This window comes from Maniola hyperantus, chromosome 10 (assembly GCF_902806685.2).
Source record: "Maniola hyperantus chromosome 10, iAphHyp1.2, whole genome shotgun sequence".
NCBI lineage: Eukaryota > Metazoa > Arthropoda > Insecta > Lepidoptera > Nymphalidae > Maniola > Maniola hyperantus.
In genome coordinates this window covers 2,647,627-2,672,808 of record NC_048545.1, presented here as the reverse complement: position 1 = coordinate 2,672,808, position 25,182 = coordinate 2,647,627, and the positions used below count along the sequence as shown (strand labels likewise).

General features: G+C 35.6%; 2 protein-coding genes and 1 pseudogene across 2 annotated transcripts; all 3 read right to left on the bottom strand.

Annotated features, from left to right (window-relative positions):
* Positions 1 to 1,430: 1,430 nt before the first annotated feature.
* On the bottom strand, positions 1,431 to 22,506 carry LOC117985836 (uncharacterized). Its single transcript, XM_069501451.1, has 5 exons — positions 20,377 to 22,506; positions 14,643 to 14,807; positions 13,884 to 14,187; positions 13,128 to 13,310; positions 1,431 to 1,947 (listed from the first exon to the last, which is right to left on the bottom strand). Exons 1-5 carry the CDS (start codon positions 20,650 to 20,652, stop codon positions 1,709 to 1,711), a joined length of 1,167 nt encoding a protein of 388 aa, XP_069357552.1. The 5' UTR covers positions 20,653 to 22,506; the 3' UTR covers positions 1,431 to 1,708.
* LOC138402951 (piggyBac transposable element-derived protein 4-like) lies at positions 6,567 to 9,707 on the bottom strand (annotated as a pseudogene).
* On the bottom strand, positions 17,451 to 20,365 carry LOC138402952 (uncharacterized). The gene is made up of 2 exons (XM_069501606.1): positions 17,642 to 20,365; positions 17,451 to 17,557 (listed from the first exon to the last, which is right to left on the bottom strand). Exon 1 carries the CDS (start codon positions 19,872 to 19,874, stop codon positions 18,477 to 18,479), a length of 1,398 nt encoding a protein of 465 aa, XP_069357707.1. The 5' UTR covers positions 19,875 to 20,365; the 3' UTR covers positions 17,451 to 17,557; positions 17,642 to 18,476.
* Positions 22,507 to 25,182: the final 2,676 nt, after the last annotated feature.

Sequence of the window (25,182 nt, the reverse complement as noted above, 5' to 3'; positions counted from 1 at the left end):
ACCTAGTGGTAGAAAATAGTGATGCTTTTCGGTTGTACACATAACTCTATTGACATTTCTTAGAACAGCGCCATCCTTCTCACAATGTTCCCAGCATAAAAATGCGGCGTAATTTTTAAACCTGTCAATTATTTCGTTTAGGTGTACTGAATTAGCACCAGTAACTTTCTACACTTTATAATTTTACCCAGGAGCCATCTTGGCTTCTCGAGTACGCTGGCGCAGGGTGAGTATGGTTCAAGTCGCCTGGTGTAAAAACACCATACATACTATGTACGAAAGCCTTGCACCCCCTTTTCCTCTTAGAACAGTACCAAATAACTTTTCCCGTAGTGCACTCCCACTGTTTCTTGTATGTGTAATTGTTGTACATCAATAGTGGATTCTTCTTCCGATTACTTGGCAGGAAACATACTAAAAATACCACACTTTATTACAACAGCGACTAGATCTTTTATATTAATCACTCGAATTAACATAGACTTTTATGACACTTGAATATTGGTTGTTAATTAAAATGATTGTGCTTTAAAATCGTTTATTTACAAAAGTTTAGTAAAGCATTTCAGCATTCCATGTAACGGCATAAAACTGATCGCACATCTATGAGCAACGCATTCCAGTTGGATTTTCTTCAGGTACTCAGAATTGGTACAACATTATCAAAAAGAATCAACCACCGCAGCAATGAGATTCGCATTGATGATCTCATTTTAATTTCATCAGCAAGTGCGACAACTGATGATGATGAAATGAGGATCAATTTCCCATATCAAGCTTTGTATCGTCATAAATACCTACGCACCAAATGTGCTCGACAATTCGACTTTAGCTGGTGCTGATAACGCATGTGATCAGTTTTTTGACAAACTTATCCGATAAGTAGCATGCAATGTCGTTCGATTACAACTCGCCATAAACAGCCTTTCTAATTACATAATATATATAAGTACACCTGTGCGTCGGCGAGCTCAACCGAAAGTCAAATTCAATGCAAGCTGATTTGAATAGACCAGGCAGGACCTTCTGTCATAACTATTTTTTGTCAGAACTCCCGTTGGCTGTAAAATCGACGTACCAATACATTAGACTTTAATCCATCGGCCGTCCTTCATTCTACAGTAGTTCGGTGACGGATGATTATGTTCAAAACCACCAGGTAGATAATTATCATTTATACTTTCAACATACGCCTTGCAGCCGTTGTGTCGAGTCGAACAGTACCAAATGACCTTCCCCGACACATACACACGTTGCTGTTTATACGTGTAATTATTGTACATAAGTAGAGGATGTTTTCCTTTACGGGATGGCAAGAGATAAACTGCAATGAAAATCAAATTACACGCTATGAGAACTTGTCTTTATTCTCAAAATTAAAACAAAATGAAAGATAATAATTAAGGAAATTAAGTAAGAAAATCAACGCTTTAAAATCGTTTATTAACAAAAGTTTAGTAAAGTAATTTCTACATTCAATTAAGAGCAGGGGCATAAAATTGATCGCACATCTATCAGCAATGCATTCCAGTTGGAGTTTCAGTAGGTACTCAGAATTGAAATAGTTAAAATTTGAATAATTAAAAGGAAGGATTACCTCATTTTAATTTCATCAGTAAGTTCAACAGCTGATGAAGATGAAATGAGGATGAATTTTCAGAACTCGGCCTCTTTGTCTGTAAAACCGACGTACCCACATTGGAATACATTAAACTTTTATCCATCGGCCATCTTTCATTCTACAGTAGTTCGGTGACGGATGATTATGTTCAAGATCACCAGGCAGATAATCATCATTTAAACTTTCAACATACGCTTTACAACCGCTGTGCCGATTCGAACAGTACCAAATGACTTTTCCCGTCACACATACACGTTGCTTCTTATACGTGTAATTATTGTACATGAGTAGAGGATGCTTTCCTTTACGGGTTGGCAAGAGATGAACTGCAATGAAAGTCAAATTACTAGAGATTTTATGGGATTCAGATTGTTCTGAAATATAAAGCAAAATTAAAGGAAAATCAACGCTCGATACATACTCTGTGATTTTTTTTCATTATCTAGGAAAAATAAAGGATTACTACAGGACTACCAATATTAGACTCTGTTCCTACAAGCTTTATAATATTAATTCTGTGTGAATTAAAGCTTTTCATCACGTATAAAAATTTTATTTGGTCGCTTCTATTATTATCTTACAATACACTTACCTACTCATCTCAGAACAAGAGTTTCATCGTACTAGACTTTTAGGCTTAATTCCGTTTATTCACTATCCTGGACGGCGAATTCGATTTTCAGACAGACATCTAGGGTGGCTGTTTTATGGTGGGTAAACGGAATAACGATTTTTGTTTTTTGAAAAATGAAAATAAAAATTCACTTTTTATTTTGCACATTCATACAAGGCACTGTAATCTAGATTTATTTAAATACGCAAATAAATAGGAGTTAAGCATTTAAGTTGCTTTTTGTAATTTCGAAGTAAATAAGTGCTTTTTCTTAAGCTTAACTTAGTTTTGTATGTTTTGGACGTCGACCATATGAAGATGCCATCATGATCTACAACCTGGTGCAGTTCACTGACTAGACCAAAACCTCTTTCATTTGAACGTCATTCGCATTATGTTCCTGATCATTGTCTGTCTCGTACTATATCCAAACTCCACCTTTCTTCCTACTTAGCGGCGTATGGTCGTGTTCACCCGTCGCTTGCGCAGTCTTGTCGTCTGCACTCACGAGGCATCGCGCCTTACAACCGTTTTGTGCTTTTACACATCTCTGTATAGGTGACCTTGGCATCTCATCAAAGGGTAGCCACCGAGCTCATTTGACATTGGTTGGTTCTACATTGCCCCTTCACTGAGTGAAATTAAATTGCTTTTTCGTAGAAACCTTCAAATGGTTCAAACCTTCAGTGTTAGACACTGAGTAAGCGAATCAGTACGCCGAGCATTGCCTGTATCGTACGATATTATATCCAAACTCCACCTTTCTTCCTACTTAGCGGCGTATGGTCGTGTTCACCCGTCGCTTGCGCAGTCTTGTCGTCCGCACTCACGAGGCATCGCGCTTTACAACCGTTTTGTGCTTTTACACATCTCCAATGGACAGTACCCGTGACATTTTTCTTAGCTCTTCTGTATAAGTGGCCTTGGTACCTCATCAAGGGGTATTTTTTAAGGGTATCTAAGTATATTATTCCTGAAAAATAAACAATTAATAAAAAACATCTCTACTATATAATATTATAAAGAAAGTGTGCGATTTTGTGAGTTTGTATGTGGAAGGTAATCTCCAGAACTACTGAACCTATTTGTTTTTTTTTCACAATTTAAAAGATACATTATTTCAGATGGACCTAGGCTATTTATTTATTATTATGTTGTTCAAGCCGGACGAAGTCGGGGCAGGCTGCTAGTCGGTAATAAAATGTTTTAAACTCTCTTCATATAAATACATCATAGCTAGAACTATACCTTTTAAATAGCGAATAAATAGATCAATAATCAAAATCATAAATAATTTATTTATTATTTAACTTTCTTTCTCTAGTCCTTTTAGCCATGTCATTGTGTTTCTGACAAAATATCAATAGGTATATATGTGTTCATACTTCATACTTTTCTGCTTTTTATTTCTATATGATCTTCGTAAATAAAACACCAACCAAAGTAAAGGCTTTTAAATTTCGCTAATAAAACTTTCGTTCGTTCTTCTAGAGATCCATATTATGCCATCTTTCTTCTGGGGACTCGGTCTTAGTCGCAATATGAAATCGGTTTATTTCCGCAGAAGTATCTTCATTTAGAAGATACGAAACTGAATCCGCTGAGCTTGGCTAATAAAACTGTCCTATCCTCGTCTTCCTAGGCACCCATACGCTATTGTTCTTCTGGCAAGTCGGTCCGTGGGTATGAACGCCGTTCATTTCAATGGTAGTATGATCCTCGTTTATAAGACATGATACTTTGCATCCTCGGTGCACTTGATTACATCTCCAAAACACTTTGCCAGACAGGTTTTGTCTTATTCGTTTGTATACGTAACCTTGGAGTACCAACGTTGGATGTTTCCTGTTCTTCGCTATGTATGTTACTAAAACGATAAATATCGATAAGGTAAAGATATATTGTTGAAATTCGTATGTAGGTACATTACATATTGATGGAAGAGAAGATAATGTCATGATTTTGATTAATATTTATACCCATGACAAATTACAGATTTCTAGCACTAATAGTCTCTTAGATTAACCGAGGACGGACGGACATGGCGAAACTATAAAGGTTCCTTGTTTACTACGAAATCCTAAAAAGAGTACATACATACCAAGGCACCGGTTTTCCTTCGTAACAAAATCTGCTTTCAACTATTCGCACTCATATCGAAAACCGCCGACTTTGGAGATTACACAAGTCTACTTTAAAGAAAAGCAAAGTATATACTCAGTGATATGATTATACTACTATAATAAGTCAATGTATATACGTTACTTTTACTTTATTTACAGTATAAATCTGTCAAATTGTAATTTGTACTGTTTTTTTTTATTAAGTTGGTATGTATGACAAGTTCTCTCGAATTGAATTTTTAGAAAAATAATAAATGAAATTAATAATAATAATTAGTTTATTCGAGCATTTTTCAATTTCAAAAATACACTTTCCTAAATACTTTGTTGACATTAAAATGTATAAAACATGTAATAGATGTTTTTTAAGAAACTTAAGAAAATTAAAATATATATTCTAACAAACTTACCTAAGTACCTGCACTAAATTGTACATAATATTATTTCACTTAACTGTGTTATTCAGGGTTAAAAAATTAATTTTTTCTTAAATAATAATTAAATTAAATATGTATCTAAATTAAATACCTACTATACTTTCGAGTGGATATGAAAATAAAATAATAAATAGTTGTAAATTATTCAAAAAATTAAAAAGAAACTAAAAACATCACAATGCTTTTGAGACTAACTGCCGTACTCTCGCTAATCGTTACTTAAGATTGAGTTAAAACGAGACAGATTTATGTGAGAGATATAGCTCTGTCTCGTTTTAACTAAACTTAAGTAACGATTAAGCGACTCTGAGTACGGCAGTATGATAGTTAAAATGTTAGGTTAAAATATTCGAATTTTAAAATCATTGTACTTAACTATTTAATTGACCAAGAACCTAACTTAAATACTGTTCCTTACAGTGGTTATTATAACAAAAAAGTTAATAGTTATAATATACGGCAAAAATACAATTCGAAATTATATCGTAGTTGATATTCTATTTATACGATCTACGGAAAAGTCACTCATTATAACAACTTCTTTATAATATGACAGCTCTCGTAAAAAACTAAAAAACCAGCCAAATGCGAGTCGGACTCGTGCACGAAGGGTTCTGTACCATTGTTTTCAACGGTACCATTTTATCACGGTTCATGAGATATAGCCTGGTGACAGACGGATAGACAGATGGACGGACAGCGGAGTCTTTGTAATAGGATACTGTTCTACCATTGGGGTACGGAACCCTAAAAAACGTTTCCTAGATCAGGCAGACATTACGCTTATAAAATATTTTATTATGCGTACAAAATGACTTTTCACGCGCCATTTTAACTATATGTGTAAATGTCATGTCAAAAGTACGATTTTAGCCCTTACTTTAAAGGTAAACCTTACTTTTGACATAGTTGAAATGGCGCGTGAGAAGTCATTTTGTACGCCACTTTTGTCCAATAATCTCTCTACAACAAAGCATGTCAGTTTAATTATAACTATAGATTGTAACGGCTATACTCACGTATTGCCTGTGAAAAAGGACCGCGGATGAGTTCGAAACTAATCGGGCTTACGTCTCGGTCGTTGAGACCGACAAAGCGTCAAATGGGTATGAGTGACAGAGACAACGCTCTACAAGGATGAACTATCATTCTAAAGGCCGATGTTCATTACTTTCGGCCGCGTACTGTACGTGAGCATAGACGTAATAATCTATACTTATAATGGAAATCACTCACGATAGTTTAAACTCTAAAACATGTCAATTTAAGTGTATTTTTCGAACGAACTCTGCTTCTTCCGCTTAGGAGCCAGACGTGGGTGGTGGCAGTGTTGGTCGAACACCGCTTGGATCATCCCAATGTGGTCAGGGTGAGACTTTATGAAAGCCTTGCAGCCGGTCCGGGTGCGCCTCGAGCAATGCCAGAGGACACCGCTAGCTGACAGCACCTTGTATGTGTATGTGTAGTTTCTGTACATTAGAAGTGGGTGTTTGCCTTTTCCTGATGGTATTAATATGCCTGGAAAAGATACTAGTATTAGGTTTTTTACCTTCAGAGGTCTACTATCGTACTCGTTATAAGATTAAGTTTGTTAAATAGAAATTTACATCAAAAATTACAAAAGCATTTCCAGCTTTGTGTTCATTTTCTTAACGAAAATTTCCTCCATAGGTACTTATAAAATTCAATCCTTCATAGAAAAAATATTTTTCAAAATTATTCCTCTACGACCAATTTTTTTTCTAGCAATTTAATAAATAATAAAAATCATCAAAATTTTCATTCGTTTAATATATATATGCCTATTCTAAATAATAACAAATATATAGTTAAAAAGTTTGTAATTTTTTAACTCTTCATACAGTTTCGGCACACACGAACAAAGTGTTCTCCGCACACAGGTTTTTTGCACACCAAGCACTGTGATTTGGTCATTCGTCTTTTTTTATATGAGCAGAACCCACAATTACGACGTTTCTTTAGTTCTGGCTCATCACTGACTAGTTCTGAAAAGGTTTTGGGTGACTTTTGCAAAATAGTACATATATTTTCGCGAACAGCGCGGTTTAAAGTTGGTGCTTCTAGACGCATATCCATCCAGGGCGAAGTCAAGTCCAGGCTCAATTTCTTCATAAAAGATACCCGATTTAATGGTTTTTTTTTCCTTCATTAGCATATCCATGCAGTACATTATATAACAATTTGCAAAAGCCATATTGAGCATACCAAAAAATACTGCCGTCGGCCACCTTTTGGTCTTTCTAATACATGACATGAAGGAACACATTTCACTGAAACAATTCACGGTGCCTTTTGTTTGGTCGTAGAACTTTAATATATTTGGTTTTACATCATCTTCGTTGACTACGGCGTCTTCGCTGCGTGATGATAATAGATAAATCATCTTAGATTGCTCAGATTTATATGATAGAAACGTTAGGGGACCATCAAAACAAAATACTGAAGAGCCGACCGGACGTGAACTCGAATCTTTGAGTTCTCCTGGAATATCTTTTATACTTGATCTTATTGATCCGACTAACGTCAGATTGTACGGATTTTTCAGCAAAGTTTTAGCCAGTGGTACAGACGCGAACCAATTGTCACATGTTATATTTCTGTGTGTTCCGCGCATTGTTTTAGTCAACTCGTTTACATAGTACTCTCCTAAGGGTAGACCATTTGTTACAGTGTTTTTACCAAGATAAGGTATAGCATCCACCATGTACTTTGTGGAAGCATCACATATTGTTGTAAATTTAATCCCATATGTATCTTTGTTAGGGTTATACACGCGGAATGGGCATTTGCCGCGAAAACTCAACAACTGATCACCTACAGTCAAGTCCGTTCCCGGCACGTAGTTTGATCTGCACTGATTGGTGAACAATTCCCATATATTTCTTGCAGGGGCAAAATCATCTGCAGATTCAGATTTATCAGCCATTCTAAGACATCTCAGTAGAAATTGAAATCTCTCCGAAGTCATAACAGCAACGTATCTAGAACTAGAGAATGAAGGATCGAATAATTCTTCGGCGGAAATGTGGTTATCTTTCAAGACAGCAGTCAGTGTTAATATTCCAATTAGCGCCCAAATCTCCTCCTTACTAGTTGCCCTGTAAGTTGCCGTGATTTTTGTATTTGGACGTTTCCGTATTATTTCCGTATTGGTCCATTTTACTATTTCTTCTATGATTTCGTTTGTGATGAACAGTTGAAAACAATCCTTAGGATCGTCCACATTTGTGTGTGTAGGTCCTTCCTCTTTACTAGACTGACTTTTTGTAGATGACCGAGCATCATTATTTTCTTCGTGTAATGAGATAGTTCTATTAGATATCGGTTGCGTTACTTCAAGATTGGTTGAATTAGGTGTGCTTTGTAGTGTCATTTGACTAGTTTGACGGATTGCTGATCGCTCGTAATCGACCATCTCATCCTCAGCATCACTCCTGTCATCATCCCGAATTACACAATCTTCCACTTCTGAATCAGAATCATTAGTGGATACAGCATCTTCATTTTTTGAAAGAGCCTCTATATCTACTACAGCCCAGTGTTCAGAAGACTTCTTAGCATCTTTAATTTCTAAAACAATATGACATACTATGATTCAATATGTAACATATTCTAAAATATAAAAATTATGTTTAGAGAGTACATAATTGAGTGTCTTAAATGCACTCACAATTTATTTAAATCAGACCTACTAATAAATTAATTTGTCAATGATATGCGGTTTTCACTTCATGATTTAACCATTTATTAATATAATAAACTTGAAGGCAATAATAAAATACTGATAAAAATATTAGCAGTCACAATACTTATTACCTACACATAATATTACAAAATTAGGACAATGTTAATGACACGATATTTATGTAAGTACATATTGATATTAATTGCCTTGTCCTTATAGAAATTGAAACTTATAAAATAATACTACCATTGTCCTATATTTATTTCTTGTTAGGTACATTTAAATATGATTTTTGTAAGTTCGAAGATATCGTTTATTTTTGACATGGGCAACATCCGTATTGTAGAAAAGCATCACTACCCACATTACAATTAATGCGAAAGTATGTTTGTTTATTGGTTTGTTTTTGTCCTTCAATCACATCGCAACGGATCGACCAGATTTTCTTGCATGGGTATAGCGGCCTGGAGAGTGACGTAGACTACATTTATTCCGGGAAATCAAAGAGTTTACACGGGATTTTTAAAAACCTAAGCATGAAGCACGAAGTTACGGGCATCAGTTAATATTATATCATATATTTTTACACCTGCACAAAACTCCTTTTATTGCAACATGAGGCATTATGAACACTACATCACGTTATGTGTATATCAGGCTTTAAATAAACGTCCAGCTACCAAGACAGCCTGGAATTTTGCTCTGACGTCATAATATCCTCATCAGGTTCTGGAAGTTTCGGCGGAGGATGGTCATGGGGGCTTGTACGCATAGGCCATAGTCCCTAAACTAATCGCAGACATTAACCAGCTATAGGGCATTGGCCATAGGCAACATCCCTAATGTAGAAAAGCATGTAGGAACCATCTACACAACTTCATGCATTGCAACATGAGGCATTTTGAAGACACTACGTCACGTTATGTGTATATCAGGCTTTAAAAAAACGTCCTGCTACCAAAACAGCTTGGCACTCTGCTCTGGCGTCATATCCGAACCAGAGTCTGGAAGTTTAGGCGGAGGATGGTCATGGGGCTTGTACGCATAGGCCATAGTCCCTAAACTAATCGCAGCGGCCCTGCAGCCCTTCAACCTTCGCGAACAGTACCATGAGACCCGCCCATCGGCGTTTCTCTTCTGATAGCTATAAGTATACCCTGACAGTAATAGAAGGGGATGCTTTCCCCCTCTTTTTGTCCATAGGAAGGTGCCTGAAAAGGAATAACTTGTAAGTTAACATACACATTATATGTAATATACATTTTTAGATTTATTAAATTACTAGATGATGGCCGCGACTTAAAGTGGATTTAGGTTTTAAAAAATCCCCTAAGAATTTTTTGATTTTCCGGGATTAAAAGTAGCCTATGTCCTTCCCCGGGATGAAAGCTAACTCTGTACCAAATTTCATCAAAATCGGTTAAACTGATAGGTCGTGAAAAGCTAGCAGACAGACAGACAGACAAACAGACAGACAGACTAGACAGACACGCCTTCGCATTTATAGTACTAGTATGGAAGCATGGATTAGACTTGTTAAACGATGGAAACGATTTATCGTTGAATTTGTAGTTATTCAAATATATTAGAATGTGGTGTAGATGCAATGGATCATTTCATAGGTAGCATGAAAAAAATATGTGAAAAGCCTTTTCATATCTTATTTATCTACGTTACTTCAAGTATCCTGTGAAAAATTACAAAGCAAAATCTCAAAGTTTAAAAATTATTACATTTAATCCCGCTTTACTGTACAAAATTTGCGCGCGCACAGTTATCGACCAAGCTAAGACGATAAAAGAGCGCAAGCGAGAACACTCGCATCGCTACATGTTTGAAAGAAAGTGCACTTAGAATCATAACTGCAAAAAATCACTATAATATAATGAGGAAGTTTCAGGGCAACGTTCGATAAAATTTTCATAGATGGCGCTAAATAACTCCACCACTAAAGATAAAAAATAACACCTATATCTATATGATGTATGCTTTAATTTTTTAAATTTAAATCGGACGCGAAATTAATTAATTACTTCTAGTATAGTTCACACATTTTGTGGGGAAGAAACGTAAGGAAAATTGCAGTGCGCGCTAGCTCTTACTGTTCATCTATGTCATTGATTGACACGACCTAAACATTAAAGCATAGATCATATAGATACAGGTATTATTTTTCATCTTTAGTGGTGGGGTTATTCAGCGCCATCTATGAAAATTTTATCGAACGTTGCCCTGAAACTTCCTCATTACCTAAACACATGCCACAGAGAAAAGACTGAGTAGAAAACTCCAACAATTGTTTTTGGGGACATCAATCTCTATGGAATTTTTGAATGCATTGGAGCTGAAAAATTCGAACATAACTAATAGACAATTTTGTAACTAATAAACAAAAAGTAAAGGTTTACCTACCTATTTTACATGTATATTATAGTAGGTACGATTTAATTTATAAAAATAAAACAATTGGGCATTAATAACGGAATAAACTTTATTTACTAGTAATACTTACCTTTCTTACAAATATTTTAAAGATTAAAGTACACAAATAATTAACATAATCGATATACTTAAAATGCTTTCGTATTCGATTGAACGTGCAAAACTATTATATAAAAAAACTTCTTACTTTTCTAATTTTTATGTACAGTACGCGACAGAAAGTACCTAATGTACATCGACCTTTGTGGGTGTAGTAACTCATGTATGGGTATTTAATTGTAGTGTATAAATGTCGAATCAACCTCTCACTATCTACGTCTTCACTGTGCGGCGGTCCAAGCCCGACTGACCGCCTCAGTACGATTACCTTCCCACGCAAACTGCGTGAGGTGAGACCCGAGACGACAGTGTCTTGAATGTAGTACATGTGTTAGTATGAATGTAAGTTTGTATGTATTATTTGCCTGTATGCTTCATCGGGTAAGAGACATTTGTGGGACAAGGATGCTAGATCCTTTTCACGTGCACTTTGAAATTGCTCAGACTTAAGGTCTTGCTTAAGATACGATATATCGCTGGCATACATCTGTCTCGTTTTAACTGAAACTTAAACTTGAGCAAAGTCAAAGTACCTACGCTTTATAGATCTCAGCCATAGAATCATAGAGACTGGAAAGCTCTTACCTCGGTTAGTCTGGTCATTCGGCGGCGGCATTCTAGCTAACGTAGCCAAAGCTATGGATTCATTGTTTCGTTGCAGTGGTTTGTATTTTATGTTTAGGTCTACTTTAGTTTTCTCTAAACTATCTTAGCTTATTTATTAAACACGATTTATGAAGAAATATTTGTAATAGTATAACAATAACTCTTAAAAGATCCAATTTCATAAATATGCTCTTGTATATTCTTTGATAACAGCTAAGCATAAGGACACAATTTCAAAAATATTGTAGTTTAAACAATTTTTTTAAAGTTCGTCATCACAGTCTTCTATTCAATATTCTTACTTTATCTAATAACCCGTATAAATTCATAATACTAATATCTACCTATTTTGATATTTCGTTGCTAAGTTCTAGCACCACGTAAGTAATTTTTTGGCGGTTTTAACATTTTGATAGGTACTATTTGCTAAACAATCCGCGAGGCGCGTTGTTTCGGTCAATCTTCTCTTCTTCATGTGCGTCTCCATTACTGAAGGTCAGCAGTCAGTTGTTTAAATTTCTCCTTGTCCATGGCTAGGCGGAATAGTTCTCAGACTGTTTTTGTGCCAGTCCACTCCATAGCCATGACTACTTCCTTCTATTTTTCCAGCTATTTTACCCATCATAATTGTCTACTGCAGGCGGTACCTATCGTATCGCAAAATATGGTCCAGGTACGAGATCTTACGCTGCTTGATGGTTTTAACTAACTAAGTCTTCTTCTGCATCCGTGAAAAAACCTCAGCGTTGGACACCTTAGCCATCCAGCGTATGCGGAGCATCCTGCGATACGTCCACATTTCCAGGCTTCGATCTTTTTCCGCAAGTCCTCCACTACGGTTCATGCCTTACAACCATATTGAACTACGGGCCAAATGTAGCATTGTAGAAGTCTGATACGGAGTTTTAGAAAAAGTTACGGCCAATGAGAAACAAGATAAATCCAGCAGAAACTCTTAAAGGAATAAAAAGTAACGGTATCCATCAAACTCAAACCTCTGGTAACAGCAAGTTTTTTCGGTATCCCATAAAGTTGCTAACTTTGACTTACGTAGATGGGGTTAGAACTTAGCGACGATTTCTAAGGACTCCTGCGTTTGAGTAACAAAACTCAACAAAAATAAACCAATGAAATTAATTCTAGCGAAGAATATTTACTATTACAACGTTAAGAAACGACAGTCATTCCCCTCGCGCCCCCAAACACCTGGTAATATTTTGTAAAGCGGTGTTCTTGTCCCGCTCTACTTACGCTGTCCTTGTCAATAGTAGAAATATAGAATTGAATCTGTTCACTAGTTTGAAGTGTCGGGGTGATGGTTCTAGTCAGATTTACACGTTTTTATAGTGGTGACAATTTGAAGCGGAGAAAAATCAGTATAACGGTTCAGATTTGATTTCCCTTGAACTCCTATGATGCCTCACCCTCACCATTGCATTATTTTTTTTTGCAAAGATTGGTTTTTTATGTAAATGGTTACCAACTAGGTCAATAACTTCATAATCAATAGTGGTGTAAAGCCTAGCATTACATCGCCTCGTCGTTCCTGGTAGACCCATGGTACACTTCCAGTGGATGAAGTCATTTTTAACACATTGGTGGCTGTAAGAGTAACCCTCGAAGAGGAGAAGCCGGGCGCCTCTCTGCGACAAGGCAAATGCGACTGAAAAACATAAGTTTTCTAAGAATAATTGAGTAAATTATAGAAAAAATTAGATAGTAATTTTTTTAGACACGCTCTAGAAACAAATAGCTGTTTGTAGTTGGCAATTTCCGTAAAAATATTTATTATGTGTACAAAATGACTTCTCACGCGCCATTTTACTTTAAGTGTCAATTGTCATGTCAAAAGTACGATTTTTAAAGTTGAACCGTACTTTTGACAAGACAGTTGACATAGACTTAAAATGACGCATGAAAAATCATTTTGTGCGGACTGTAGTCTGAAAGTTACACAGGCTCAACGATTCGTAGAATATCTTTACACTCTTCATGAATTTTGGTGGTCAATAAAAGCAAAATGGGTTGTACAGGTCAGGTTTGTTCTTTGGGTTTTGAAGTATGGTTTTGGTCACAGAGAATTTAAGTGGTCAATTTTAAACAGTAACTTTGATTCAACTGTCTGACATGCAAATGGCCGCACATTTTTCAGGTTGGTATGAAATTCACGGTGGGTATTTCCTACCAAATAAAGGTTTAAAATAAAAGACCAAAATGAGACAAAAAATTCATTTTCGAATATAAATACCCGATGAAGTAAGAAAGAGGTTCGCCGGCTTATGATTATGTATCGGAACGGGATCGATAACATCGCCATCAAAACTCAAATACAAATATACGCCACAGCCCATAGTGCATCTATATCTCATCGACGCACGGAGCTTAGTCGGCCCTCCGTACGTGTACCCATTCACAAACTTGTACACCTTCCCCGTGTTCATAGTTATTTCTCTGACTATAGGCCGATACGCGTCTGCAATTACGAAACAAATTTTGAATGCAGTAAAATTATTGATTCCAATTATTACAAATATTTTTTTCTATTTCATTTTCTACCAATTTCTGTTTCATCGATGTTCTATCTCAAGTGAAATGTTCGTCTTCAGACTTCAAACTTTATTTTTTACTAAATCTTTATAATGAATGGAACCGTATTGATAAAAGTTAATATTTTTAAATATTAGAGTCCTTTGCCCTTTATGCAAACTTATTAATATAGCTTTCAAAAGTTTCGGCTTCTACCTATGTTTTGTTAACGTTTTCTCGACCGCCTGCCTAAATTTATTTTTTCAACCTACTTTTAAAAACGAACTTTTATAAAAAAGTTTTTGAAGACAAAGCGAATAAACCTTCACAAAACTCTAGATTTGTTAAAAAAGAAAACGTTAAAGTTTAAAAAAATAAACATATCTTCTTCCTAAAATTGGAAACTAAACCTTAACATAACGCCCATCAGCCAGCACATGATAGTTTTGCTTGTTATGTAGATGCTCGCCTCCACACCGAACAAGCTGTCCCGCCGGACACAAGACGATGAAAGCCTTGCAATCTGTAGTACTGGTGCACCGCCATCTTCCCCTGGACTTACGGACAGCGGTATAAGTGTAACCGTTGTAGTAATAGTACTGGCGGCCGTTGACAAGGGTGATGAGCTTACATTCTGAGAAATAACAAAAATAACAATTAATTAAAACGTGGTTCACACTACTCAAGTTAGCGGCATCGGCGAGTACAAAAAACCTTACACGTCTAGAAGTAACGACCGAATTTTGATACCATAATTTCTAATCTCGTAGCTTTAGTTTTAAGTTTGCGTTATAATTATCACCACTATATCTTACAAATCTAACACCATACCAGACCATCAATAAGCGTAATTTATTACCTATTTTGAATAAATCATTTGACTTTGACTTTGACTAATACTAAAACGTAACGTACGTCCGAAGCAATTCATTGAATAATCTGTGATTGAAATCATATAAAATCACTTGTCATTATTTCTCGAGTACACAATTAAGCACGTCATAAACGCAATAGATATAACTTTATTACGATCTTAAACCGACAGAAAGTGGTATTGCCATTAGAAGGAAGAATTTTGACAGAATTTAAAAAATCTGAATTTCAAGAAAAAAAAATGTTATAGGATTCTGTCATAACGTTATAGTTACATAATTTTTTTTCTCCATATACGCTCAGTTATCTATTATTATTTGGCAGCTAAATAAAAAGGCCTAAGCATGTGTGGAAATTAAATAATGAATTGATTATATTACTTAGCATGATACTTATATTTTACGAACAGTTTATGCATCTAAAAATTTTAATTATATTACAGGAACCACAAAGTGGCTTATTACACTTGTAGCATGACTTTAAAGTTCTATTTTTATATCTGTAAATGTAGCATTGCCGTCTTTTTTGATTCTCCTGTGTTGGTGATCGGGATCCAGAAATTAAAGTCAGAGTTTCTACGGATAAGGGTTCAATACTGGAAAGTTCTGTATCGATGTCGTTTTTTCTATTAAGTTCACATGGATCAACCAAGAAGATAGGTTTTCTCCGTTTCATGTTTATATCTGTAAAATCAGTTTTTTGGAAAAGAAATACTTATCATTTAAGAAACAAAGACCGCCAAAGTTTTTAGTAACTAGGATGGCCAGGGAAACCTACCTTATACCCCGATTCTATCATTATTATGATTTCCAACACACAATACAATTTCTATTATATGATTGATATTCTGATTTCTGATGCATAAGGCAAGGTCCCACACCGTACCGACCAGTCATTAATTTGTATGAGCACCGGCTATATAGTCCAATAGAAAAAATATATCGGAAATCTGTCGAAACGTCATTTTTCGATTTAAGATTACTTTTTGGAGATAGAACTATTGACCCTATGTTTTTGACAGAATTTTATGAAATAACAAACTGAATTCAATGCTTATTATTTTATGAACAGTTTTTACGACAAGAATTTTAATTACATTCCATGAACCACAGAGAGGCTTCTCACACTTATGGCACATCTTAAAGGTTCTATCTTGACATTTACTAATATAACATTGTCGTCTTTTCCGGTCCTCCTCAATGATTGGTGATGGAGACTGAGAAATTTTACCAGCAATATTACCTAGCTGAACTGTCGAATATCTGTCTTTAAGGGACTAGAGTATCATCATGACTGTAAATTGCAGCACCTACAGATTCGGTTTTCGATTGATCTTTTGATACGTTTTGTATTATATTAAATATTTCATGACTACTTCCATGCGTTTAACTCCAGGTTCCAAACCTTTAATTATGATTTCACATAAACCATGAGGACGGAACCTATCGATTATGTTAATTGTTGTTAGAGGTAAAATAAAATGCTTTACTGTTTTAAAAGCTCTTATGTTACTTTATTTACTTTTAATATCACCGCTTTTTATAATTTAACACATTTAAATTCTTATATATCTCCCATCCTTAAGCACGTGATATTTAGGAGGTGGGTGGGTATGGGTGGTGTCGAATGGCCTAATCAAAGCTCCCGTGTGTGAGGTCCTGATGTAGGCCTTACAACCCATACTGCATCGCCATCGTACAGATTGAGACTTTTTGAATTCTGATCCATATGTATACGTGTAGTTGTTGAGCATTAAAAACGTCTTGCCATTAGATAAACTAATTGTTTTGGGTTCATCTAAAAGATCAGTTGAAAAAAAAACAATGTTGTAAATCGTAAGTTAGTAACAAAACTCATAATTCAACAAAGTCATGTTTAAAACGTAATGAATTTAAAACTAACGGTTATAATAACGGTGGTAGAATAGGGATATATTTTAAAAAAACAATGATTGAATTATAGTATGTATGTATTTATAATTTTATGTTATTGCTAGATCTTTATTGCTTCTAATAATTTAGAATTACTCATAGTCATGTAGGCAAGAGTTTTAGCTAATACATAAAAATATTTATCTACTACACTAGCTTTTTATTTATCTATACCAAAAATGTAACTAACGTCAGCAGAAGAATCGGCCACATTAGCGTACCGAAAGAATGCCAACGGCATCACAGTGGTCGGCGGTAACTTCCGCTTACGGATTATTTCAGCGCGCCTAATGCTGCTGGCGTAACTCACATTTTCAGTACCGTAAAACTACACAAGTATGGTCCTGATTTGCCAATTTTCAAATTTGTTCTTTTTGCACTAGAGAATGGATTAACATATTTAATATCTATTGATGTTTTTAACCGACTTCAAAAAAAGGAGGAGGTTCTCAATTCGTCGGAATCTTTTTTTAGATAAAGTAGAACATAGTAAGTTGACACCCCAAGTCAAAATAAGTACGTGTGTTATTTCAAGTATTAAAAAAAAAAATTGGACCATTGTTGTATGGCATGTTGCCAACTATTTTTTTTTATTTTTGTTTATTTGAAAGTAATCAACAGCGTAAATACATAATTATTATTTAAATTTAAATCTAGGTATAACTATGGTTCAAATTATTATAAATCATACTCGGGACGCATATTGTGACACATTGGACTATAACTTGGTGGTTTCTTCGAATGCCTGAAGTTTAGTTTTTAAGAAAAACACAAAATAATGGGATCAAATCAGGTTTTATTGATTAATTACACATTACAATAGAATATTTTGTGAAAATTCTTTTAATCTCAAATCAAATGTTTTAAAATTACTTAGGTATCAAATCTTACATAAAAATTAATAATTGTTAAGTATGCATTTATTTGATAAAGATTCCATTTCGCATCTATTACAATAAAACTTAAAGCTAGCCTTATCTAATTACAGTACAGCCTTTGATAAAGTATATTCATATAAAGGAGCTTGATTATTTTTTTGGCTTTCCCCGTTTATATTCGAGTTCCGGCACACGGAACAATGCTCGCTTTGTACTTAGTTTTATTGGGGTTTTAATCGGGGAGAGAATCTTAGATCGGGCATAGAAAATACAGTCAGGTTTCTCAGGCCATTTCCAAGATAAACCACAGCGTGTCAACATCGACATTCTTCACTTGTCCCGGCCACGTTTCATCTTCGTATTCCACTAATACGTATTCGCCTGGTTTGGGAATAAACTCCAGGGGATTTGGAGTCTCGTTTGGAGGTTCGTTTTCAGTTGAATTATCTGAAAGATACATAGTTGAGTCTGAAGCATACTGAATTCCAGCATCGTCTTCACTTTCGCTAGAAGAATCTATATATTTTTTTTTTAGATTTTCGTTTGCGTTCCTTTCATGAGGAAGGTTTTGGCTGTTCTTCATCGCTGTCAGGCTTTTTATTGTTTTTATTTGATTTTTCTTTAGTTTCTTGCAGTACGGTTTATTGCGTTTGAGCTACTTTGAGCAGAAATACTTTTACCAGCTGCAACATTAAGCTTTTTCTTTCGTCCTTTACCCCCACATATTTCTACCACTTCCTTTCTTTTATTTTCTAGATATTGTATAAAATTTTCTGAAATTAGGCTCGGCTCTTCTGCATCTTTAAAGTTAGGCAAGCGTTGCAGCACTGGAGTTTCATCGGTCGGATAAATACCGGTTTTCCTAAAGCCTGCTTTGAGATTGTCTGCAGAGTTGTCCATAATATTTTCCCACAATCTTTTAAGCAACGCAGGAAACAGATTTTTAGGGATAGTGGGTGACCTCTGCCCTTCAGGAGATTCCTTCCACTCATCTAAAATTTGACGCCAACGCAATTTAAGAGGCCTAAAGTAGGCAACATCTAAAGGCTGCGTTAAATGCGTGCTATTGGGTGGAAGGGCCACAAAGGCAATATTGTGGTCTTTGCAAGCTTTCAAAACCTCTATATTTATGTGGGAACTCAAATTATCTCCTATGAGCAGCTTTTTCCCCTCTTCCCTGCGTAGAGCAGGCAACACCAATGAAAAGAACCAATCTTCAAAAGTATTGGTTTCAAACCAACCACTCTTAGACCTGTTGTATCGAGCGTCAGACGGTCCACCCTCCGTCGATGTGGTCCATGAATTGTCAGCTTTATAATTGACGTAGGGCGGTAAAATGTCTCCAGCAGCATTGCCACATATCATAATACTAACTGATGCTTTGGTTGTATTCTTGATAGCTTCTGGATACTTGCAACCACGTTTTATTAGCACCTTTTTCTTGCCAGGATCGTCAACGAGATTTGTCTCATCATAATTATATATATGATGAGGTGGCACTCCCTCGATCTCTATCTTTAGTTGATCAAAATATGCTTGTACCTGTTCTATATCTACAGCAGCCCTAACCCTCTTTATATTGCTACAGAACCTTTGGGATAAGTCTTTCTTGTGCCGTTTCAGGAACATACTTGCCCAGGTTTTGCCAGGTAAGTTATTTTTGAATTGATCTATTTTGCGACCGTTTTTATCAAGGTACATTTTCACAATGCATCTCAGATCGAACATCGTAATAGGGAAGCCAAAGTTACACATTTCTATTGAATGCTGGATAAAAGCAGCTTCTTCAGCTTCTGAAAACACACATTGACGACCTGGCTGCCTAACTTTGTTTCCCCGATACGCTTTTAATTTCAAAATTATCGAGCTTCTCGGAATTTTATATTTTTCAGCAGCTTGACGCTGGGTCAGCACTTTTTTGCTTATATCAAACAAACAAAGTTCCATTTGGCGATCACTGTAGCACTTATATGCACGCCCTCCAACTTTCCTTCTCATAAACATGTCTCGTGACATCATTTCTGGAATAAAACAAGTTGGTTTTTAATTATGGTCCAAAAAAACGTTAGGACCACAGTTGAAACCTAAGTACCAAATTATTAAAAAAAAACTTTAAAAACTAATAGGTACAATTACAGAGAAAACTACAAATGTTAAATACATGTTAGCAACATTACCTTTCTCATGAATTCAACTCCGTGTCTTTTTCCTCACTTTAGCCAGTGTTTACGAATAAAAGTTTGCAGAGTACTTATAACACGTCTAAACCGGTTTCTCTCGCAGTAAGACGAATAAATTAAATTCACAACGCCATCTCACCAAAAAGCACGAAACTAGTAGACTTATAGGTTAAATCAAGCAAAAACTACGAAGCAATGAACTAGATGTCACTACAAGTCGAAACCAATTCGATTTTGTTTAAAGAGGTAGCTGGACTATAGTTGTGGCCCTGGACTATGGTTGTGTAGTTTTACGGTACTTAAAAATGCTGTTGTAGGTTTTGCGATCTCATTTATTCAACTTCAACAACGTTTCCCTGATACCTCTGCCAATCCGCCGCAAAGATATACCGCCCGTTCTTCAGTTTCAAGAGCAACTTCGGCAAATGATGATGTGACCCGGTTTCCTTGGCGATCGAATAATCATGCTTCAGAATAATACTGGCATAACAAGTCTTAGTGGACACGCAACGCCATCTAGTCCTGCTTGACGACAACTTGGTGTAGTAAAAGCCCTTGTACCTTATAAACATTTTCCCATCTTCTGTAACCACTTGATAGACTGTAACGAAAACCATTGCATTTCGAAATGTCTTCCTCACGTAAATAAAAAATATACGTTGTTTTATTTACAAAAAAAATCTAATAAACTTTAAATCATTATTTTTATTATATTTCTACAAATAATACATATTTATATATTTTATTATGATTAGCTGTACCGCGCCCCAGGCTTCGCTCGATTGGAATTTTTGAAAAAAAAAATCTTAGTTGGGGTTTTACCATTGATCTATAATGGGTTCTACAATCTACATAAAGAGAATCCAAAAATTCAAAATCTCAAGACCTAGTGGTCTGAACTGCGTGTTGATAATGTCGATCAGTAAATTTTTGTAAATTATAAATAAGTAGTAAGTAGGTATGTAGATAGAATACTGATGGGTGATTTCAGACTATCGTTTTTTTTTGCGCCTTTTGACACGCGCTATAGGTCCCGTTTCAATAAATCGCTTATTCCGTTGTGTTCGCTCGTCGCAAGACCTTATTCAGTAGAGGCAAAGTCAACGCGAATCGTTTTACGCGATTTCATATGCGTGTAAGCGAGGTACTGGGCGCCAATATATCACATCTACAATAATCACACGATTAGATTCGCGTGATGATTGTGGTGTGACGAGCGTAAATCACGTACTACACAGACTCTCAACTCACGCGTACAAAGCGCGTCGCTCACGGTTGTCGAAAATGGGACTGATTGTTTGACTTGATTACGTCCAGTTTATGCGCTATCTCTAGTCTCTAGAGCAACTGGACGTATCAAATATCAATGTCCCAATGTGCGAAGCCAAAGGGTGATCAAGTCATGCTTTATCTAGATATTAAAATATAATCCTCCCTGTGTTTTGTGCATCGACTTCGGTTGGTGGTGATGTTCGCCACACATCTTCTGCACTGCCAAGTCGACGTCAGTGAACAAGTATGCTTTACAATTGCTGGTGCAAGACCACCTTATCTGGGATTTAGTGGCGTAGTGCCTGTAGTATGTGTAGTTCATGTACAGTAGTTGCGATTTACCGGTCGCCAATTTTATCAATTGCCCTTAAAATAAACCAAAGTTTATAATCCCTTGACCATAGTGTAAAACCATGCAGAGACGCCTTTGGTGTCTATTAACAACAAAATTTGTAAGAAATCTACTGTCATTATTATAATAACAATCTCAATTTTCCCTGCAAGTTTTGCAACAGACTATACACTTAATATAATAACTAAATACTTAAGTCAATAAAATAATTATATCAAATGGAAATAATCTATCGTTATTTCAATGGTTTAAAAACTACATCAAACATTTTTTACATTACAACTTTTGCATTAGTTCTTATACACTCCTCCTAGGGTTAAAGGTAAAATTTTGGTGCAAAGTTAGATAATCTTGACGTACGTATAGTAACAATCCATTTTGCGTTTACTGACGTCAAAGTGTTGTTACAAGTAACTCTGACTGCCTGCCATCTATATGGACTAACGCTGGTCACACACGATCAATTTTACCGGTCAAGTTTGCAGCGGACTTGAAGTGGCGTCCAGTAAGCTTGACGGTGTATAGCTATCAGTTGACTGGAAGCCGCTGCAAACTTGACGGTAAACTTGATCGTGTATGGCTAGCGTTCGACTCCATGGCGTGGCATATACATTAAATTTTAACATAGGTTCCATCACTGATCATGCGTAGTTGTCTTGCTACGAGGTTATGTTCATGATAGATTTGTTTGACTTCCATACCCTCGTCTACAAACAAGTAAGCCTTGCATCCAGGATAGTTGTTACAAGTCCAGCGGACCATCGACTGAGTTTGTAATTTGTAATGCTTAAAATAAACATACTCTTTGTACAAGAGGTTTTTTCTGCCACGTCGCAGTGTTATCAGATGTGCTGGAAAAATATATTTAAATACGTTGATATATTTCCACCAATAAAATAAAACTAAATAAGTCTTTAAAATAAAATGGCTAAATTATTGTTTAGTTCTAGTTATTTAAAAACTACATCATACATAATAAGTATTTAAAATAAAATATTTTTTAATGAGGAAGTTTCAGGGCAATGTTCGATAAAGTTTTCATAGATGGCGCTAAACTACTAACACCTATATCTATATGATCTATGCTTTAGGCCAAGTCAATCCTTACGTTTCTTCCCCGATGCAAAATTAATTAATTACTTCTATTATAGTTCACTGATTTTGTGGCGAAGAAACATGAGCAAAACTGTTACTCTTCATCTATGTTATTGATTGACACGACCTAAACATTGAAGCATAGATCATATAGATATAGGTATTATTTTTCGTTTTTAGTGGTGTTAGTAATTTAGCGCCATCTATGAAAATTTTATCGAACGTTGGCTAGAAACTTTCTCATTAAAAAAGAGAAAGGTGGTATTAGTTTATGCCCCGTGCAGATTAAAGTTTAATATACGTTCCTTCTCTGGTCATGTGTAATTTTCTTACTGCGTGGTTGTGGTCATTATGAACACTTTTAATTTCCATATTCTGATCTACAAACACATAGGCTCTGCATTTCGGATGGGCCGTACAACTCCACCGAATCATCGACCGACTGTGGTAGTGCTTGAAATAAACATACTCTTTGTACAAGAGGTTTTGATGTCTGCCATGCTGCATTGTTATGAGTTGTGCTGTAAAATAATATTTATTAACATAAAACAGATTTGCTTTAAACAAAATTAAAAGAACGGAATTAAATGTCTGCTGTTATTGTTATTATAAGAATGACATCAAATCTTAAAACTCTTTGATTTTCCGGGATAAAAAGCCTGTGTTATTTAAGGGTATAAGCTATCTTTATTCTCAGCATTGACTTGTATATATTATCTACTTCGTATGGACAGGGTTATTGAACAAATAAAATGATGACTCAGTGGTGCTTTAGCACTAATGTAACCTAAGTGACGTCTGGATTTCAAACGGGTCGTTCATTAGTATCTAAGAGGTGGCGCTGATTTATTTGGTTCCTAAACCGTGAAAAATTTTCTTCGCTTGACCATATCTTGTCATTTAGATCGATGGTTCCCAGCCATTCGAGCCATTGTGGCGTATATATCAATACTGAAACATCCAAACTTTCACATTTATAATATGTATTAAGTAAAATATACAGATAGAAAACAAATAAAACAAGTTTGTTGGTAAAAAAGTTATATTTTAAAATATGATCCGTCAGTCCCTATTATAATTCTACTTGGTATATGGTTGTGTTCATTATGAACACTTGTTATTTCCATGTCATTATTTGCGTAAACGAACACTCTACATTTCGGATATCTGGTGCATTTCCAACGGGTTTCATTACGTTTCTCGTAGTCTTTGTAATAAGTATGATCTTTGTATACGAGATTCGGAGGTTTTCCTTTACGGAATGAAATAAAATTTAAAGTTCAAATCTTAAAAAGCTTTTAACAAGTTTCGGCAAAGCTTCAAAAACTCAATATAATGAAAGCAGATAAAATCGAAATAACTACAGTTGGGTTGAAATTTTGTATTAAGACTAGCTTATGCTCGTGACTTTGTCCGCGTGGACTACACAAATTGCTAACCCTTGTTTTACCCCCTTAGGGGTTGAATTTTCAAAAATCCTTAGCGGATGTCTACGTCATAATATGTTACATACTTAATTCTTCGCGTTCTATACCTACTGTAACAGTACTTACCTTTTTTTCTCACAACAGGATTATTTCTTTAACTAAATAGTTAATACCTACCTAATCGTTGCAGCTAGGCACTGAGGACAAACCTCTGTGGTTTTTTCGGTGTTTTTAGACTAAGCTTTTTGAATTGTTTTTTGATTTGATAATAAAAAAAACAGTTATCTGCATACCAAATTTCAGCTCGATCTGTCTAGTAGTTTAAGCTGTGCTTTGATAGATCCTTCAGCTTTTCCTTTTACATATAGGTATATAGATAATGAAATTATACATTCCGAGTTCAACTACGAGTTTAGTACATCTGTCTTCCCTGAGTTCCTGCGGGAAGAACGCGATCGCACCCAGGTATTTCCAAATATCGAGGTATGAGAATACAAAACTACCAACTAGTAGGTATAGTTAGTAGCATGTTCCTGTTCATGAGATGTAGTAGATTTGTTATAGAGTTTTTTTACAGTTGTTCCGTACTTTTGATATTTTTACAATTCTAGCACAAAACTGCTCCCTTTTTCCAAATTTTTAGTATATTTAATCACCAACCGTGACCTTACCAACGCATCTTGGGGGCCCCCACTTCGGAACGCGTTCCCTGAGTCCGTCAAGTGACTACATTTATAACCCTGATCTTCCACTAGCCTTTATTCTTAACAACAGTAAAACATATACCCTATAACAAATAAACCTGGAATAGCGGTGGAATAGTTATACTCTGTTTTGTCTTTTTCCTTCAAATGTCAAATTACTGATGACAGAGAAAGACAAAACAGAGTACTTATAACTATTCCACCGCTATTCCAGGTTTATTTGTTAGAGGGATAGACGCTACAACTTATAGTAGGTATTTCACACTACACCAATGCATGTAATGTTTTGAATTACTC